Genomic DNA, 16,133 nt, shown 5'->3' with positions numbered 1-16,133 from the left:
TTCCGTCTCCAGGGCTCGACAGGAGCCCGCATCCACCTTTGATATTTTTATTCAAATGTCCACTGTCATTTATCACCTTTGAATACATTCCCAATGCATCTCCTGTCGGCTCTCGCGGAAGGCAGGCGATCACTTCAAAAGATCTTTGCTCAAATGCAAATGCAGGCCCCTCACGCAAGCATGCTGCCATCTTAATTCTGCAGGCCCAAAACCCACCCCACAGCTGGAGGGGAAAATAACCAAATACAGCGATATGCTAACAAGGTAAGAAAATAAAAACCATTGGTATACCATTTGTATTAAGCAGAGAGCCATTCCGGGTAGACTCCCACAGGAAATCCAATGGACTCACGGCTGCAGAATTTGACTAATGCATTTCTCAGCATGAACAATGGAGACAAATGTTACTTCAAATCAGAAATACTTAAATCCAGCCTTCGATGACTTGAGGCAAATATCATTAATCAACCAATCCCCACCTCGCTGGGCGAGCGCGCGCGGAGCCAGATGATCCCCTTCCTTTAGTCAATCCATCAAGCGCGGTTTGTGAAAGAAGCAGGAGTCGGGGTTCAAAGACTGCGCGTTGGGTCTTCACTAACTGCAAGAGTAATTACACCTGCATCAGGATCCGTAGTCCTCCTCAATACCACCCTAACACCCCTCCCACCGGCTCGATACCATTTCTGCATGTCCTCGCTTGAAAGTGAAGATTCAGGAATAAGATAAGGATAAGGGGGAGCACTTGTTGATGGGAAACTTTCCATCAGAACCTGAGGGAGTGGTTTTTTTCGTCTTTTTCCTAAGCTTCAATTTGCTGTAGCTGCATTTCCTCTACTGAATCTCATCCCCTAAGTCTCATGGGCGGTGGCTGGATCAGAACACTTCCTCTGTCAAACAACCTAACTAAACGGAAAAAAAACATACAGCTTCTGTTGACACATCACAAAACAAGCTGGAGAGAAAAGTTTCAATCTATTTAAAAAATAACTATTAGGTGTACTGATGTACTTTTACATTCAGATCCATGAATACCTAACTTTCACTGTTAAGTGTTGTTTTGCAAAGCTCTCTCTCTCTCTGAGGTATCGTTCTATTAACATCAACATCAAAAAATGGTGGAAACAAACCGCTGCAATTCTCTTACAAAAACGTTCCTAAAAGACTACTGAAAAGCCAACGGTAAATTGGGCGAATAACATAACTTTAATATCTTTCCATAACCTGAGGAAAATGTATCACGAGGGTAATTGCGATTTACATTAAAATGAACAGTTAAATACGAAAGAAACTTTGGTTTGAAAAATGACTACTATTAGTCAGGCTGGAGGCACAAGGATGGGCTCATAAGTGGCACGGAAACAAAATGGCGAAAGATGAAAAACAACGGGGCTGTGGTAAGCAGAGCAGGCTGACGATGACCAGTGAAGACAGTGATACTGCTGGACACACACAGGTTATGTAGCAGACAGAGGAGGCCTGGGCCCTGGCTGTGGAGACAGTGATACTGCTGGACACACAGGTTATGTAGCAGACAGAGGAGGCCCAGGCTGTGGAGACAGTGATACTGCTGGAGACACACAGGTTATGTAGCAGACAGAGGAGGCCCAGGCTGTGGAGACAGTGATACTGCTGGAGACACACACAGGTTATGTAGCAGACAGAGGAGGCCCAGGCTGTGGAGACAGTGATACTGCTGGAGACACACACAGGTTATGTAGCAGACAGAGGAGGCCCTGGCTGTGGAGACAGTGATACTGCTGGAGACACACACAGGTTATGTAGCAGACAGAGGAGGCCCTGGCTGTGGAGACAGTGATACTGCTGGAGACACAGGTTATGTAGCAGACAGAGGAGGCCCAGGCTGTGGAGACAGTGATACTGCTGGACACACAGGTTATGTAGCAGACAGAGGAGGCCCAGGCTGTGGAGACAGTGATACTGCTGGACACACAGGTTATGTAGTAGACAGAGGAGGCCCAGGCTGTGGAGACAGTGATACTGCTGGAGACACAGGTTATGTAGCAGACAGATGGGGCCCAGGCTGTGGAGACAGTGATACTGCTGGAGACACAGGTTATGTAGCAGACAGAGGAGGCCCAGGCTGTGGAGACAGTGATACTGCTGGACACACACAGGTTATGTAGCAGACAGAGGAGGCCTGGCCCCTGGCTGCGGAGGCTGGATGAGAGGCGCTGGAGCGCGTCAGCCTGGCGGCAGACACCGTGACACCGGGGCTGAACTCCATCTGGAGGGGTTCAGCGGCTCAGCAATAACCAGCGACAGGGTTCAGCGGGCAGCGCACGCCGGGCGGCCCGCGGGGCACGGAGGACCGACTCCCAGCGCCGCCGGCACGCCAAGCTCAGCGCCCGGCGCCACGGCCCCGGTGCCCTGCCGGGGCGCGATGCCATCACGGAGCTCGCGCCATCGCAAAACACACGCGCGTAAGAACATGTCTTTACACTCATTCAGCATTCTGCAGCCAGGATCTGAACTATTTTTTGATGATCACTATTTCTATCGGGGCAAAAACTGTAAACGAATACCAAAAAAAAAAAGCTACCATGACAGTATTATTATTATTATATTATTAATGTTATATAAACACGGAGATGCAAATGTATATACAGAGATGTGGCACATTTTGTTAGAAACATTATCACCGAAAATATGCCAGGTGTATCCGCTGGCTTCGTCTAGTGCAACAGAAATGAGCTTTTCTTTGAAAGATCAAAGACAATCAGATCAGGAACGCTTTCATTTGGGGATGAAGAAATGAGAGTGAGAAGTGAAGGCCCTCAGAGCCGGCTGCGGGGATACAGCCAGTGGATTGTGCTGCAGTCAGCAGGTGGGCAGGCAGAGCCCTGAGGACTCTCCCCTGCACTTTACAAGGCAGCACAGGCTGGTGAGTAATGGGCTGCCCTCTAGCCCAGAAAACACACACCCATACCAATACACATACACATACACTAATATTTACATACTGACGCTCTTTCTCTCTCTCTCTTACACACAACCACACACACACTTAGATATGGACACTCTCTTCGCTGTCTTTTAAACTGTCCCTTGTCTGTGTCACACACACACACCCTCAATCACACACACACACACACACACACACAATCATGCACTCGTACACACACATACACAATCACACACACACACAATCATGCACTCGTACACACACACACACACACACACATACAAACACACACACACACGCATGCACAAACACACAACCACGTGCACACACACACATGCACATGCACACGCGCACACACGCAACCACACACATATGCACACACGCACACACAAACCTATCTTCTACTGCCAATCGTGCTGGGGAATACCTGGCACCACGGCCACACTGTGTCCACACAGTATCATCAGCAGATTGTTAGACATGGCAGCACAGGCTAATGGGGGACATGAGAGGTGAGGGGATGGTGAGTCCTCCACACACACACACACACACACACAAACAGCAGCACCACAGGCAAGCAGTGACTCAGAGCGGCTTTTACTGCCTCTGCTACCGAATGAATAAATTACATACATTAATTACCTAATCTAAGCGAGGAGCAGTATTTCTAATGTACACACATATCTGTGTGATAATATGTCTCAGTCCCCTTACAGCAATGTGCAAACACAGGACAGCTGGAGGTATAAAAAGGGGCGGAAGAGGGAAAAAAAAAAAAACTTGCGGCTATTTGTAAATAATATTTAATTAATGAGCTTTTTGAATAATAGATGGGCCGGATGTAATTGCGAATGTTTTTACGACGACAGGCTCAGTGTTGCAGGGCTCTTTCTCCCCCTTTTCAATTACAGCACCGGAATGGGGAGCAGAGGAGAAAAAAAAAAGGAGAGGGAGAAAGAAAAAAAAAAAGAGGAGAAAAAAGGGCCTGGTGGAGGCTGAATTAAAGAGGCTTTTTGTCGCGTTTAATATCAATTCATTCCATGGACTGCTGACACAGCCAGCCCGGAGAGCTCAGGATTTATGGCTCCCTCTAATGGGCATGCTCCGAATCAAAGCCCTGGCGTCAGCACAATCCCGCTGCCATCTCCCTTTTAAAGACGCAGACGCCTTTCTGCCCGCTCCGCTCCCCTCCGCCGCCGCCGCCGCCGCCGCCCCCGCTAATACAGTGCAGCGCACCGGGGCGGAATCCCCCAGCCCGCCGCGTTATTAACCTCGCTCTTTACCGCCAGGACGAGCGCGGGGGACTCGCCCCTCTCTGCCAGCGCACAAAAAGGGACGAGCGTTTCCATCTGGGGATCCACTTTATTTAGCGCCCCCCGCCCGTCCTAACGGGAAGCTCTCACAACTGCCATTAAAACGCAACGTATAAACGTCTAAATACGTGCCGTTCGAGAGCAACGATTGTGGACGATTGTCGTTTTTTTTTGTAGAAAAGACTTGGAGCCATGCGTTGAAATGTAATGTGAAGAAGCCGAATCGAGCTCAAAACGAAGCGAGCGGGGGTCTGCGCGGCGTGTTCCCGGACACTCAGCCTTCCGCCGCGGACGCTGGGCGTCATGCAAACGCATTTCCCACATCCATTACCAGAGTTCAGACACCTAACCAGGTGTCAAGTTCCAATAACTGGAAGCCCTGGTTAACGGCGCAAATTGACAGGAGAGGAGGACGGAGAGCGGTGTGAGTAACACCCAGGGTCATTTCGTGTGAGCCGCTGCGCGTGAATGCGGGGCACAGAGGTCCCGGGTTCCCCCCATTTCCGGGAGCGCACTCCCTCATTGGACCATCTCACCCGGCTGACCCGTCCCCCGCCTCCGCTGACAGGGGCTCCTCTCTCCGTCCGTCACTCCCAGGCCGGACGCCCGCGCTGCTGACGAGAGGGGAAAATGGCGGACAGGAACGGCTCGCTGCCTGACGCCCGCCCCGCTCTGGCAGGCCGCGATGGCGATAACGCGGGATTAAGGGATATTTCCAGGCGGCGAGAACTTTAAAGAAGAGCGCGACGGAGCAAAAAATGTATCGCTTCTCTATTGTTCTTCTTTAAACCGTGCGTTTTGTCAGTGTGAAACACCCTCATCCCCCCAAGGTGCACGGGCTACCATTAGTAGTATGTATAAAGTAGCGGTGTCAGATTTATCACAATTACTGTTCTCATTATAGCGGCCTTCGCATCCCGACACATTTGAGAACGGCTACACATCCGCCCCGCTACGGAGTCTCATTCATCACAGCCAGCAATGCGTTTAATGCGCTTATGCGTCTGTTGTGTAACAGCATCCAAAATAATCCATAGTAAGATATACAAGCCGCCGAGCAATCAGAAAGTCCTGGTAGCGCCCGCGACTGAACGAATTGAGCAGCGAACCTAATAAGACAAAACACTGTGCCGTCATTCGTCTGCAGCACGCTGGGATGCATCAACAGTTCAATATGTTTTTATAGATCCGCATTGCCTGACCCAATGGGCTCTCTCTCCCTGTGCTAGCGCTAACCATATGGGACTGGCGAGGTTCATTATGAAGGCACCGCGGCTAAATGAAGCGAGTGTGTCCTGCCATCACGGTTCATTTTCGAATAAAATGTGGAAGGAGAAAAAAAAAACTCCCTCGTGTCTTTTGGCTTCTTTCTCTTTTGTGCGTCTTTGTAGTCCGCCCTCTCTGCCCTTTCAGTCAGATCCCTTCTATTAAATGGGGTAACGCACCCGGTTAGCGAACCCTTCCAAGCAGACGCTTGGTCCAGCTGCTGCGCGGGTGTAGCGCGTGGCTACGGCGGCGATCCGTTTGCACGACCCGAAGTACGCGCAGTTTGCCCGGTCAGTAGTAACGTCTTATTTGTTCAATCAGCACCTGCAGGGAGGATGGCTTTTTAAGTGCCTGAGAGCACACTTCCCTCCAGCAAAAAAAAAAAAAAACACTGATCAATACAAATGTCCCTAAAACAAAATGTGGTAAAGGGCTTTGCTTTAAATGTTGCTACAAGAGCAAAAACGGTCCAGGTGTAATATTGAACATAAATAGTGAAGATTACAAGAGCTGCAAAGTTGCAGCATGGAGAAGACAGTAGGGTATGAGTGCGTAAGTTTCAAGTGAACTTTTATATTAGCTGAACCTCTGCAGCACAACCTAATATTGCGTTTATGTGACTCACGATTTACAGTACCTGGTGAACTCCTATACAATGAACTCCATTAAATATTTTATATTTTATATATTTATTTTTCTTATTTCTTTACAGTCAGGGTGTTCCTAAAGTTTCTGAACAACTGCTGCAGGGTTACGTATTGTTATTGCAAATAATGTAGGGCCATATTGTTTTTATAGTTATTTCAGCAAGAACTTGGGCCTATCAGTTATCATTAGAATGCATGATATCATTAGAGTGGTAATGCATAACTTAATTTTAATCATTTTAAGTATCTTACAAATAGCTGTTATTACCAATGCTATCACTAATTTGAGAAATACAATAACATTATATTAGAACATGCACAATACTTGGAACAATGCTGGGACTACTATACCACCAAATCAGCAGATATTAACCCTCCGTCCACAACAGTGGTAAGCTTCTGTATAAACGCATCCATACAGTGTAATTTCCAATGGGTGAAGACAGGGTTTCAACTAGATCAACACAGAAATTTCCAGAACCAAAACCAGGGAATTTTACTCACATTTTTAGCAGGGGAAAATAAATTGTGTTCCCATGGTAAGGGTCTCATCTTCCATTTATAGGTCATTTTAGCGAATACCTGCACTTTTCCCTTCCACAGGGTGTGACCGTGACCTCCACTGGAAACCATTTCAAAGTGCCTGTGTTCTTGTGCAGGGGCCATGTGGCTGATTTGCATGAGTAGTCAATATTTAAAAGTAATCCCCTGATAAAGTACCCGGTAATGCAGGAATACATCTCATCCGACTGTATGGGTTTGCAGTCAAGCAGAATTTTGAGAGTGATGTGAAAATTACATTTGTAATTTAAATGACCAAAATATGATCGTTTTTACAAGGGATATAGAGCAAATACAGCTCTATCACATGCCAAGCACAGAGCTATACACAGACAATTTAGTTTTACAAAAAAAAATATTGTTGATACTGGGAAGACATTTTTGATCATTATTTTATTACAAAGGTGCTGCGATTACCTACAGTACCTAAATATTGAGAGATATGAAATTACTGCAAATATAGTTGTGGTTGAGTGCTATTTTGTTTTAATCTACCTCTACTGAAACAGTGCCCAGCTGGGCTAAGAAAAGGATCCTGTGGAACACAATCTGGGACATCATTATCCCTGTGGTGACTTCCATCAGGGCCTGTACAGTGAGTTACCCACAGTATATTTGTAGAACAGCGTGAGCACCTTTTCTAATGAATGTACACTGGTCATACAAGTGGTTCCAGAAGAGAAACTAAACAGGCACACTTTTCAATTTCTATGAAGGTTAAATGGCCTAAATACCTATTTAAGTTATTTGTAACTACAGAGATAGGTGCTGTGTAATTGCATTATACGTAAGGGCATATACATTGTTACAGAACAATTCCAACTGTTTTAAAAGGATAAATAACTATTTCCAAGTTTGCCTGCTGAACTTTGAATGCCTGAGATTCACACCATGACTGTGAGGTAAAAAGAAAATACCAGACATATACTGACATGTATTGGTACAAAATAAGAGAAAGTAGAACTAAGGAGTAGGCAGAGAGAGAGAGAAAGAGAGAGAGAGATAAATAAAACAAACAGAGAGAAATACAAATACAAATCCCCCTACAGCCAGCATTACAAACACTAGAACACGCTGGCATACACACTGAGGAAAACATACAGGTGCAGACATTGACAGCGCAGGGCTGACATGATATGAACCGCTGTTTTTACGATAGCACAAAATAAGGAGCGGTAGAGATGGAGAGGAGGAGGGCTGCGGCAGTGTTAAATAGCACAGTATGTGCCATACCATATGAACGACATAACTACAGAGTGGGGGTGGCGTTTATACCTTAAGAGATTGCATCACTCTATAATAATTACTGGACATTACTGGAAATAGTGTTCATTTACACACACTGTTTTAAAAATCTGAGTAAGTGTGTATTCATTTCATATATTTACCTATTTAGACACGCAGATAAATTTAGATATAAACACGCTTACACTGTACTTCAGATGCCTAATAGCTATTGATGAAATACTGATCATGTTCTCTTCATCTGAAACAATTCTTGGTGTCAGACTCCTAGTTATTAGGATACATTTGATGTAAAGTCTGCTTTTATTTTGAAAGGAATGCTATGACCATTAAACAGAACCACTCAAGGTTATCGCAGGCAAAATCAATATGTGGGCTTTTTTTTTGTGCAAATGAAGTCCTTCTCCTCGCGCTCCTACCTGAACTGGGGTCTCTTCCCTGGACGCTCTAGAACCTGGCCCAGCTTTCACTCACTGCTTTTGAACCTGGCAGTTTTCCTTCTGCCTTTTCTTGCCTTGAAGATTGAGATGACTGCTGCACAAGGCCCTGTACTTGTCTTAGCTCACAGAATTCTCCTTGTCATTCTGCAAGTCCATGCCTTTGGAGTTTTACCTCTTCCTGATGCCAAACTGTCTCCAGGTTGTATTGCTGGGGTGTCATCCGAGTACAGCATGATAACTGGTTTTCACGTGGAAGGAAGTGTGGACAGAGTCTTTGGTGAAACCTTGCAAACTTCGGGGTCTATTTTCCAGCCAGTGCGTGGCGTGTTGCGAACTGTCGCGCTGACAAAGTGGTATTCTCGTTATGGATTTTGACACACCTGAACCGCTTGGTAATTTTGTGACTCGATGTGCACTGATGTAGGAGGAGAGCCACTGCTGGGGGTGTGTTAGTCAAGATCAAGCAGCGCACTGCAATTTTGGTGCAGCTCATTGCAATTTTCATGTTCGGGTAATCTGTGATTGTGCCCTTGCCACTTGCCTGGGCAGACCACTCTATAGCTTAAATTGCAGCCCAAGTATGGTGGATTGCTAATTTCAGGGCTTTCCAAACAATGCACAAATGATCACAGCTTATTCAAAAGACAAGCAACAGTTTGCATGGATCACATTCTGCCCAATTTGAGTTCGATATAAATCCCAAAAGCAGGAAAAATGCATACTTTGCATTTATTGTTCATTGTTTTTTTTAATTTTTATATAATTGTAATTCCCACATTTATTTCTGTTTTTCATTGTTTATGGCAATACTTATACTGTACTGTGGTCCTAGGGTACTGTATTGCATTCTTTTCTCAAGAAGAATGACAATAAATGTAACCTGAACAATCTTTTCTTTTTAATTATGTGACTGTTAATATATGATCACTTGGAAGCTACCTGCATTAACTGCATTCATTTTTTCAGTATGCCGTTAGGTAGCCTAAAAATAAAATTCACGTGTGGGTGATGCTATCTGCGCTGCATGTAGGCAAGGAAATAGAGTAGCCAAGAAAAAATGGTAAAATTGGAGAAAATTTAAGTCGCAAAGGAAAAAAATACACCGCACCTCAGTAGGTGTCATTTGGAAATACTGTATTATGGTTTCTGCTGTTGGGGACAAAATAATAACCAAGGAGAAAGTCGCCCACAACGTAAGCAGGCTGCAGCTAACCCTTGAAAGGCTTGCACTTTTTTTTTTGCCTCCGAAAGAAATTGGTCAGTTCACTTCAGTTTACTGTAAGCCACGCCATTGTTATGAATTCAGTATGAACTCATGTGTAGGCTGGCCAGACGCCCTCTTTTTCCCCCAGACATTTCATCTTTCTGGGACCGGGATTTCTAATTTCCTGTTTTAGGTTTTGCTTGTTCCACAGACCATATATAAACAAACAAATAGCCTAGTATTATGTTCACAAGGTGCCTGCCCACCCGTCCTCTTTCTATGAAATCCAATATGGTCACCCTACCTGTGTGTTATAATTTTCCTTTCGTTTGAGCAACAGTTGATTTACCGAGTCGTTTTATTGCTCTGAACAGCAACATTGACACTGTTGTGCTCTTCCCTGGTTTTATTTGTTTAATAAAACTTCAGGATAGGGGAGAATTGGCACAATTGAAACAATGCTCAATTACTCACTCAATTACTCAAACGTAATGCGATCAAAAACTGTTTCATCACAAAGTGCATAGGCTTAGCAGCTACAATAAGTCACATTAAGTTGGAGATGATCATAAATGGTTTGTGTACATTAAACAAAAGTAAATGTAGTCCGATTTTACAATTGTGAAGTATGCGTGGGGCAGTTGTAACAAGAAATAATAACTCCATAAATCATTAATATTTGAAATACTTCCAGGGCAAAACACTTGGTTCAAAAAAGCATAATGTGCACGGATGTTTAAACCAGCAACCAATAAGGAAGGTCACATTTTCACATTTGCTACAACAGTGACGATTTACAATTGTGCCAGTTTTCCTACTGTTATCATTATTTCTTAGTTATAAGCTATAAGCTATTTAACTACAAGTTGCTGGGACACAAAGCACAGGGCTCTAAAGTGGACTGAAAAGAGGTCATTTCATTGGTTACGACTTAATCCACCGGCAACACACCCACTGCTAATATATTCAGCCTAATCCAGTCCATTTTTTACCTGCACTGCACATTCTTTACCTCTGGTCAAGAAAATACCAATATTGATATATTATTAATATATTATTAATATAGCTAATCCCATGCACCCTCACACTGCGCCACTGACTACACCCAAGTGCCAAGCAACACTGATTCCAGAAAACAGAGCCCTTTAAGCTTGAGTATTCTGGTCACATGGTTATCTGTTACCTTACCACTACCTGTTTGGACCTGCTATCCATGTCTCTCTGCAGCTTCTTCTCTATAGACTTCTGAGAAATAACTGGATATTACTGATCTGGAAGGAGAGTAACATGGGCCTTTCTGAAATGTTTACATTGGGTTATGGACATGGATGGGTAATCTCTTGGTTCTGGTATAGTCCCTATGGTTCTTTTCTCCAACATTTACACCTAGCTAAGGCTGTGCACCCCTTGGGGAATGTTCAGGTAAATACCAGCACTACTATGTTCTTAAGATATAGGCGTTGTGTGATCTTTTTGGAACAGATTTTTTCTAAGGCCAGCTGTTCCATTTTAAGTGTCATTAACGTAGGACATCTCATTACTAAATCAATATAGTAATCTGTCTATCAACATCTGTTTTTTGGTGGTAACGTTAAGATTCTAGACTCTTAGTTTTAGTGGATTTCCTCAGCAATCTGTTCTGTGTGAAGGCCGGCCCTTTTGTGAAAGCTGAGGACAACTGACGGTGAAGTTGTGGCGTTTAGCATTGCCTGCAGGCCCTTCTGCGGCTGCCCAGATCTGCATGCGCATCTGAGCTGTCCTATCACCCGCCATTTTATTTTTCCTGGAAGTAGCCTCTGAGGGAACTGGGTGGTTTAGCTCACACAGATCTCTGGTTATTTTGCCTCAGTAGGCACGGGCCCATTCCCATGCTTGTTGGAGAGCTCTCAGACGCCTCCACACTCTGCCGGTGGTTTTGTGGCTACGGCTACTGTAACAGCCAGTGTTCGGCCGGGTTTGGAACACGTTCTCCGGGAGATGTCTTCCCTCCCTGGAGGGTTATTGAGTGCTGACTGCGGGCACGGTGCTCCTTGGCTGTGTTATGCCGTGAGAACTGCTCATATGGTAATTTGTTAGCGCGTCTCTCCTGGGCCGCCCTGGACTCGGAGTTGCCCGTGGCATAAATGTGGAGGCTGCTGTTTTTCTTTCTGGTTTTATTACACTGCTGTGGGATTCTAAGGGCTGTCCAACACCGCTGCTTCCTGTGCCAGTATGAGCCATTGTGGCGGCTCTAATGTCCTAGTTACAGCACCCCTGGCACCGGGGGTCTGGGTTGAAGGCAGAGTGTGTTGCATCACGCTGTACTGTCCTCTCTGCTTGTATTACAGCAGACACGCTGGTGAGAAATCATCCTGTGACTGTATATAACCGTTTCTGTAATCAGACAGTGATACTGCTACAGGCCCCTCTCAGCCCTGTCACACAAACAGCACAGCAGGGGAGGAGGGTGTTGAGCCGCACTGCTATTCTTAAACTGAGGAGAAAATCAGTCACAAAACAGACTGTCCAGCAGACTGTCACTCCTTTTTAACATCCACATTTAGCAGTCCATGTCTTTAAGTGTGAAACACAGAAATGTTCAATGGCACAAATTAAACACCGACAATTAAGTCCCCTCTCCCCATTTCCTCACACACAAGAACATACAAACACACCCACACAACGAGGACAAAGCACTCGTGCCGAACAGCACATATCTCTTGCACCGACCTGCCCAGCTGGGGGTCTCCATGTACAGCCGACCGCGCCGAGTGGGGTGACTCACTGCTCTCACAGGTGCTGCTGACCCCTGCAGGTGAGACAACGCAACAGCATGTAGGCATGGCTTCAGACCGGTTTCCACACACAAAAAAAAAGAGAGCACGTCATCTCTGAAGCTGTATTTCATCCTGACTGTCAAACACATACAGTACAAGATAAAACAAAAGAAAGCACAGAACTGCCATCCCTTTTGTGCTTTTTTTATCATCCCTGCTTCTCTTGATGTGGAGCAGCAGTCATGGAGTACAGGATTACTCAGTGAAGAGCAGAAAGCCCATGCTCTCTGGTGGAGACACAGCGGCTGCATCGCACACTATTCTTATCTCGAAAAAGTAGCAATCACCACAGATTACAGAGAAGAGGAAAGTACATCACTGCGCTTGGTGTACTGGTATGACGTGTTACGTATGACGCAGGAAGTACTCTCCGTTCTTTTAAACAATCACTTCATGACACCAGAAAGCTTATAATACGTTCACAATACAAAACAAAAAACATTTGAGCACGGAAAACATAAATGTAGAAAATAATTTTCAGCACACGGCAAACCTCACTAGATCACTATGGGCTTTGTGGAATGTTTCCATACATGCACTGCTCCCAGCCTTTCTTTGGTATCTGAAACTACCAGCACAAAAACAGATCAGGGAAGTCCCTAATCCCTCCCTTTGCTAAGATATTCAGCGACGATAGGTGCTTCCAGTTGCCATGCTCCTGGATTATACGCTAATTCCCCTCCCCATCAGCCTAAATAACTTTATTTTGCTGTGTTTGTGCAGTGTAACTAATCATTTTCTAATCAACTCTTCAGGCAGCAGGAGCGCTCAGGCGATGCTCCCAGAGCCTGTTTCCTGCATGCTCTCATTATGCAAATGGAGGCAGGCACCAGTGAAGAGAGCAAGAGGGTCCTGAAGGGTTCAGATAAGCTCAGGACAGCCAATAGCCCCTCCCCCTCCCAGCCCACTCACTCACACCAGCACATGCACGCACACACACACATAGAAAACATGCACACATAAAAACACACGCACACACAAACGCACGCACACACACGCACATAAGCAAGGCATACATACAACACAATCACAGTTCTATCTGAAGTATGATCAACCCAAAGGCAGCAATAAATAAATTTAAAAAAAAAAAATAATAATAAAATGTATTAATGTAGCACAGTTCATACAAAATTTCAGCTAAAAATGTTTCATAGAATAAATATGAGACAGTAAAACAAAAATAGCACACACATACATACACACACAAACATACATATACACACACACACACACGCATACTGTACATGTGCACAAATGCAAACATGCAACAAAATTCACATGCGCATGCGCACGCACACACACACGAACACGCACACACATAAATGCACAAACATTCACTCGCACACATTCATAAACAGACACACAGACATGCACGCGCATAGGCGCAGATACACAAAAGCCTAAAATATCAATTTATGTGCAGGCACAGAGACATTAACTGCACGCGCCAGCAATGCAACAAAGACACAGGCGATGCACTGGGAAGTGTCAGTTCAGCTGATGTCCCACCGTGTCACGTTAACCCATTCCGGTAATAACGCATTACTGCTCGTAAGATCTGATGAATTGAATACATAATTCCATTTGCCGAACACGGTCGGGATTGACAAAGGGTAGGGGAGATCAAGATTAATCTAAAAATGACTGAGACTCGGAGATGGCATGTCCTACCAACATGAACTCATCTATTACACACCGCTGTATTCCCAGCTGGGGAAAGCGGGCTCTTGATAAGGATGGAATTGAAAGCACCATGGGACCTGGGAGGAGAAAAATTACAATCTTGCACATTTTATTTTGGAACGACTACCGTATCCAACCGGCTCAAAGCCCCAGAGAGCCCATGCGGTATACTGAGCAAACATTTCTCTGTACTTTTATTATCCTAATTACAACACCATTATGGCTAAAATTGCAGTTCTTCTGATTAAAAATGCACCATGCCCGGCCATTTCCGAAGCATTTGACGAAAGCAAAGCTTTAAAACAGGGGTAGGCATCATTAAATGGTTAACATTAATCTGATCTATAGATCTAATCCCGTTTATAAAAAAAGAGAACATGTCAGGAGAAGTGTGGCCATGCTCTGAGCCATTCACCTCACAGTGCTCACAGTGCTCTCTCTCTCACTCTCTCTCTCTCTCTCACTCTCTCTCTCTCTCTCACTCTCACTCTCTCTCTCTCTCTCTCTCTCTCTCTCTCTCTCTCTCTCTGTGGTGAAGTGCTGTGCTGGAGCCTCGGTGTCCGTAGTGTTGGCACACAGGGGACTGCCTGCTGTGTGTGTACCGGAGAGAGCTGCACTTAAGAGCATGTGTGTGTGAGTGAGTGAGTGAGTGTGTGAGTAAGTGTGTGTGTGTGTGTGTGTGTGTGTGTGCACATGTATGGTTAAATGTCACACACATAAGAATACATGCAAATCTGAAAAATGTGAGAAAGTGTGAGTGTTTTTGTGTGTGCAATCTGTGCATCTGAGAGTTGGTGTACAGTATATATGCATGTCTTTTGGTAAAGTGGTTTGTGTGTGTATGTGTATGTCTACATGTTCGTATATGGCTAAACATTTCTCTAAAAATGTTTGAGTACTAGTAAACTACACATTTGAAATAATGCAAGTTTCATGAGCATGTGGTAAGTATGAATGCCCGCCTGCATGCTTGTGCACACAGGTGCATGCATGTGTGAGTGGGTGTGTGCGTGTGTGCATGCCTGCAGTGTGCATGCCTGCAGTGTGCTGCGTGTGTGAGTGGGTGTGTGCATGCCTGCAGTGCTGCGTGTGTGAGCTGGTGTGTGCATGCCTGCAGTGTGCTGCGTGTGTGAGCTGGTGTGTGCATGCCTGCAGTGGGTGTGTGCATGCCTGCAGTGCTGCGTGTGTGAGTGGGTGTGTGCATGCCTGCAGTGCTGCGTGTGTGAGTGGGTGTGTGCATGCCTGCAGTGCTGCGTGTGTGAGTGGGTGTGTGCATGTCTTCAGTGTGCTGCGTGTGTGAGTCGGTGTGTGCATGCCTGCAGTGCTGCGTGTGTGAGCTGGTGTGTGCATGCCTGCAGCGTGCTGCGTGTGTGAGTGGGTGTGTGCATGCCTGCAGCGTGCTGCGTGTATGAGCTGGTGTGTGCATGCCTGCAGTGCTGCGTGTGTGAGCTGGTGTGTGCATGCCTGCAGCGTGCTGCGTGTGTGAGCTGGTGTGTGCATGCCTGCAGTGTGCTGCATGTGTGAGTGGGTGTGTGCATGCCTGCAGTGTGCTGAGTGTGTGAGTCGGTGTGTGCATGCCTGCAGTGCTGCGTGTGTGAGTGGGTGTGTGCATGCCTGCAGTGTGCTGCGTGTGTGAGTGGGTGTGTGCATGCCTGCAGTGCTGCGTGTGTGAGTGGGTGTGTGCATGCCTGCAGTGTGCTGCATGTGTGAGCTGGTGTGTGCATGCCTGCAGTGTGCTGCGTGTGTGAGCTGGTGTGTGCATGCCTGCAGTGCTGCGTGTGTGAGCTGGTGTGTGAGCGTGTGAGAGGGTGTGCTGCGTGTGAGTGGGTGTGTGCATGCCTGCAGTGTGCTGCATGTGTGAGTGGGTGTGTGCATGCCTGCAGTGTGCTGAGTGTGTGAGTCGGTGTGTGCATGCCTGCAGTGCTGCGTGTGTGAGTGGGTGTGTGCATGCCTGCAGTGTGCTGAGTGTGTGAGTGGGTGTGTGCATGCCTGCAGTGTGCTGCATGTGTGAGTGGGTGTGTGCATGCCTGCAGTG

The 16,133-nt window shown here is 45.9% G+C and overlaps 1 protein-coding gene across 8 annotated transcripts in view; it reads right to left on the bottom strand.

The window, feature by feature from the left end:
- rbfox3a (RNA binding fox-1 homolog 3a) overlaps nucleotides 1-16,133 on the bottom strand; it is a 401,085-nt gene that overhangs the window by 216,979 nt on the left and 167,973 nt on the right. For 6 of the 8 annotated variants that reach the window (XM_035404691.1, XM_035404684.1, XM_035404692.1 and 3 more), the window contains one exon: nucleotides 12,309-12,387. The exons of the other annotated variants lie outside the window; for them this stretch is intronic. In XM_035404691.1, coding sequence (XP_035260582.1) covers nucleotides 12,309-12,330 — 22 coding nt within the window. In that variant the 5' untranslated portion in view covers nucleotides 12,331-12,387. The remainder of the gene's footprint in view (nucleotides 1-12,308; nucleotides 12,388-16,133) is intronic. 8 annotated transcript variants of the gene reach the window in all.

Source organism: Anguilla anguilla, chromosome 2 (assembly GCF_013347855.1).
Source record: "Anguilla anguilla isolate fAngAng1 chromosome 2, fAngAng1.pri, whole genome shotgun sequence".
NCBI classification, from domain to species: Eukaryota; Metazoa; Chordata; class Actinopteri; order Anguilliformes; family Anguillidae; genus Anguilla; species Anguilla anguilla.
The sequence above is the reverse complement of the archived record's forward strand: the minus strand, read 5'-3'. Positions and strand labels throughout refer to the sequence as shown.